The 4,168-nt window shown below is 38.7% G+C and overlaps 1 protein-coding gene across 1 annotated transcript in view; it reads left to right on the forward strand.

Moving 5' to 3' along the window:
* CREB3L2 (cAMP responsive element binding protein 3-like 2) overlaps positions 1-4,168 on the forward strand; it is a 126,139-nt gene that overhangs the window by 79,654 nt on the left and 42,317 nt on the right. The window contains exon 3 of the mRNA XM_008566124.1: positions 3,246-3,421. Coding sequence (XP_008564346.1) covers positions 3,246-3,421 — 176 coding nt within the window. The remainder of the gene's footprint in view (positions 1-3,245; positions 3,422-4,168) is intronic.

Consider the following 4,168-nt stretch of genomic DNA (forward strand, 5'->3'; position numbering starts at 1 on the left):
GAAAAACTACATGGCCAAAAAACAAACAAACAAACAAACAAACAAAAACTACGTGGCAAAGGGTGTGGATGGAGGGAGAGTGAAGACCTGGAGCCAGTAATGCAACTTATTTATGTATATTAAGGTACCCATTGACTCTTGTTGAGTCAGATGCCTCTAAATGGACTCCTTGAGCTATTCAAGTTTCTATTCAATAATTACTATCCTAAGTCATAAAGTAGAGCAGGCAGAAACAAGCTACGTCCATGTGTGTTCATCCACAAACACAGTTAACCGATATAGGCAATTTAGAAATACTATAAAATGTACAGAATAAGAAAAAGAAGTCACACGTTCTGAATTATTATTCAGAGATCTTTACTATTTTGTCATTTTTTGTTTGTCCCTTTTTTATCACTTTCATTAATAGTATATCCAAGTTTTCTTCTTAATATTCTATCACAAGCCTTTTCTTTGTTATTAAAAAGACTTTATAATGTAATATTAGTGTCTGCTTAAATATTCCATTGTATGGGTGCACCATTACTGACTTAAACTTTCTCTTGCTGTTTAATGTTTTGGTTATTTCCAGTGTTTTATGATTATAAATAATGCTGCAGTCAGCATATTAGTGCATAAATCTTTATCCACAGGCTGAGTTATATCTTTAATGGAAAGAATACTGGCCAGAGTGCAGGGATTTGGGTTCTGCCACTAATTTGCCATGTGATCTAGTCCTATGTGTCTGTTTCTTCATCTATAAAATGATGTCTTTGAACTTGTGGTCTTAACCTTCTTTCTAACTCTTACACAGCTTTCAAGATAGAGGTCTAAATTGTTGTATTGGAGTAAGCAGGAAGGCAACACCAGTTGTTTGTCCTCAAAAAAAGCTCAGAGTGCAGAGGCAGCCTCCTTGGTCTTCTCACTTAGTGGAGTTCAGTCGTCTTTGAAGGATGAGGTTTCCTTTTTCAGTTCAGGTATTATCCGATGCCCTGTAGTCACCATTCCCTGAGACAACAGTGACTATATCTAAATGTTTTTAAATAGGGCTATATGACACTGAGTTTTAAAATATAAACCATCCTAACCTATTTTATGAATGTGCATGCTTTTAATATGGTTTTGCTACATTGGAAGGGCTGATTTCATCACCCATCTGCATTTTGTCATATAATTTTGTGTTCCTTTTTTGTGTTTACTTTTGCCTTTTCTGTTGTTTGCCTTGTGAGTTGTTTCATCATAGCCATCTTAACTGCACAGTTATGGGATTTGGCCTTATCTCACCATTTCTTGGTAATTGCGTGTGACCTTTTTCTCAGGCTTGCTTCCTTACTGTTCATTTCAATATGTACTCAGACCATATATCACCTTACTATCTCTCTTCCAGCCTCTGCCAGGAGTAAATATTGCTCAACTTAGACGGGCTTTATATGTTGACTTCAAAAAGCAGAGGCGTCAACGTATCATTGCTGAATGGAGAAAGTGGGATCTGTGGTCTCTCTCTGTCTCCACCCTTCCCCGACTCTGTCTTAAACGTGTCTTCCTTGCAATGGACAGAATCTTCTAGTTCCTGAGCTCCTTTTGGGAGAGGTGTTAGAATCTTCCTTTAGCTCCTGGTCCACTTGCTTCTCTAAGTTGAGCTGGGACGCCCCTCTGACCAGCAGAATTCGGTGTCAAGTCCAGTGTGGTCTCCCTCCTCTGGCCACCATCAAAAGGCCTTTTGTTCCCTGCCCCCACCTCTTCCCACACTGTGTGAGTGATGGAAATCCCCCCATTACACCACAGCATTCATCAGCTCATAGAACTTTCTCTAAAAGCTCAACATCTTCAACCAACCGGTCTTGCCCCCCACCCTTTTTTTTTTAAACCTCAGAAAATAAATTGGGATCAGAATAATTAATCAAGTCAATTATTAATTGGATTTGGGGGGAAAATAATTTTCCTTTGTGAATGTAAACCTAACTTTTTCTGTGCTTGGAGCAAGTTGCTTATGAAATACAATTTTAATCACTGTGAACTTTAGTTTTGAACTTCTGTGCCTGCCCTGCCCCACCCGCCTCAGCAGTTCTGAATGATTTTCATGTATCTTTTCATAAAAAAACTGGACTCAAAAGTAACTTCATACAAACGGCTTTCATGTGAACGACTTGGCTTCTCTGAACAATAATGAGTCACTAAGCATGTGGTGTGTTTGAACATTTTCATAAAGCAAAGGAGCATATCTTTGCTTTATTTCAGCCTCATTTTAGTAAAACTGGTATCAAGTAAGGAATGGGGACTGTGGGGACTTTGGGAACCACTAGCTTGTTTTTTCTTGTTTTGTGCCTGTTTCCAACCTGCTTTTTTTTCCCTTTCCTTCCCTGCTGTTTCAGGGCTGTGCTGCGGTCCTAGCTCTGAAGTAATTTGGTGAGAGATACGTGGTACTGCTTAGACTCCTAGAAGAATGTGCGTGAAGTGAGAGAGCTGCTGTCTGTTCTGTCTTGTTGCCTGGCTGTTATCTTCAGGCCTGATAATGATCATAAAAGCCAGTGGCAGGACAAGACCCAGGCTCACCAAGATCCAGCCCTTTTCCCTGGATGAGTATTTAATCCATTTCAGCAAAGGGCAGATGTTTGTTATAAACTCTAAATTTTCCCTAAGGGCTGATCAAAGTCTGTGGAAGTCTAGGTTAGATTTAAGGCATGGGTGGGATCACAGGGAAAACAGAAGAGGGCAAAAAAAAAAAATGGGAGGGGAAAAGAGAAAAAAGAAACCAAATAACTGTCCATTGGGGGAAGGAGAGAAATCTACTAACTATGGTTTCCTCTCCTCTCTTCTGAGACCTTGGTTGCCAACCAGTTGTTTCTTTCTTATTTTTAAATGTGCTTAGTTTTTTTACTTTTGAATAGATAACACATTCACATGGTTTGAAAACCAAAAAATATAACTCATTATACATTGAAAATCCTCCCTCCCATCCTGTTCCCCATCTACCAGTCTCCTTCCTGCCCTGCCTAGGAGCCGAGTTTCTTTTTTTCATATGTCACCCTTCCAGAGTTTCTTTAGGCATGCTCACATGCAAGCGAGTTCAAGAACAGATTCTTACTTTGCCATTCGTTCTTTTATCCGTTTATCTTCTCTCTCACATACTCACTTTATTTCCTTTCATTCTACTCTCAATAATTCTTTGTTGGAGTTTTTGTCAAGAAGAAAGATCAGTGGTTGTTTGTTTTGCTTTTTTCTGATGCCCTGAGAAAATTTATGTGTATGCTTGTCTCATCCCGCAGATGAGGTGGAAGGTGAGAAATGGTACCTGTCTACAGACTTCCCTTCAACCACCATCAAGACAGAACCCATTACCGATGAGCCACCTCCAGGACTTGTTCCCTCTGTCACTCTGACCATCACAGCCATCTCCACCCCTTTTGAAAAGGAGGAACCCCCTCTGGAAATGAGCACTGGGGTATACTCAATTTTCTTACATATAAACAGGTTGGATCAAAAGATACAAATCCCCATTCTCCAATAGGCACTTAATCTTTTTAGAACTATATATATTTAAGGATATATAATTATGTATACACACACACACACACACACACACACACACACGTGTATATCAAGGACACGTTGATTTGGTATCAGCATTGATTATGTCACTTCCTTTAAAGCCATTGTCCAGAAAACTTGGTAGCAAAGCTGATTTCATTTTTGACTTGATTGCTACTACAAAATAAAAAACATAGATGAATATCCATGGTAAAAAAAAAAATCCTTTGTCGTATGGTTTAAAGTCAGGTAGTGTTATGCCTCCAGCTTTATTTTTTTTTGCTCAGAATTGCTTTGGCTATGTGTGGTCTTTTGTTATTCCATATAAATGTCTGGATAGTTTTTCCGTTTCTGAGAAAAATGTCATTGGAATTTTGATGGGGATTGCATTGAATTTGTATATCACTTTCGGTAGTATGGACATTTTCACAATGTTGATTCTTCCAACCCAAGAGCATGGGATATCTTTCCATCTTCTTGTGTCCTCTTTAATTTCTCTCAGCAGTGTTATGTAGTTCTCATTATAGAGATTTTTTCACATCCTTGGTTAACTCTATTCCTAAGCTATAATAACCAAAACAGCATGGTACTGGCATATAAACAGACACACTGATTAATGGAATAAAATAGAGAATAGAGAAATCAACCCACACACCTACAG

The sequence above is a fragment of the Galeopterus variegatus genome, unplaced genomic scaffold, assembly GCF_000696425.1.
Source record: "Galeopterus variegatus unplaced genomic scaffold, G_variegatus-3.0.2 Scaffold223, whole genome shotgun sequence".
NCBI classification, from domain to species: Eukaryota; Metazoa; Chordata; class Mammalia; order Dermoptera; family Cynocephalidae; genus Galeopterus; species Galeopterus variegatus.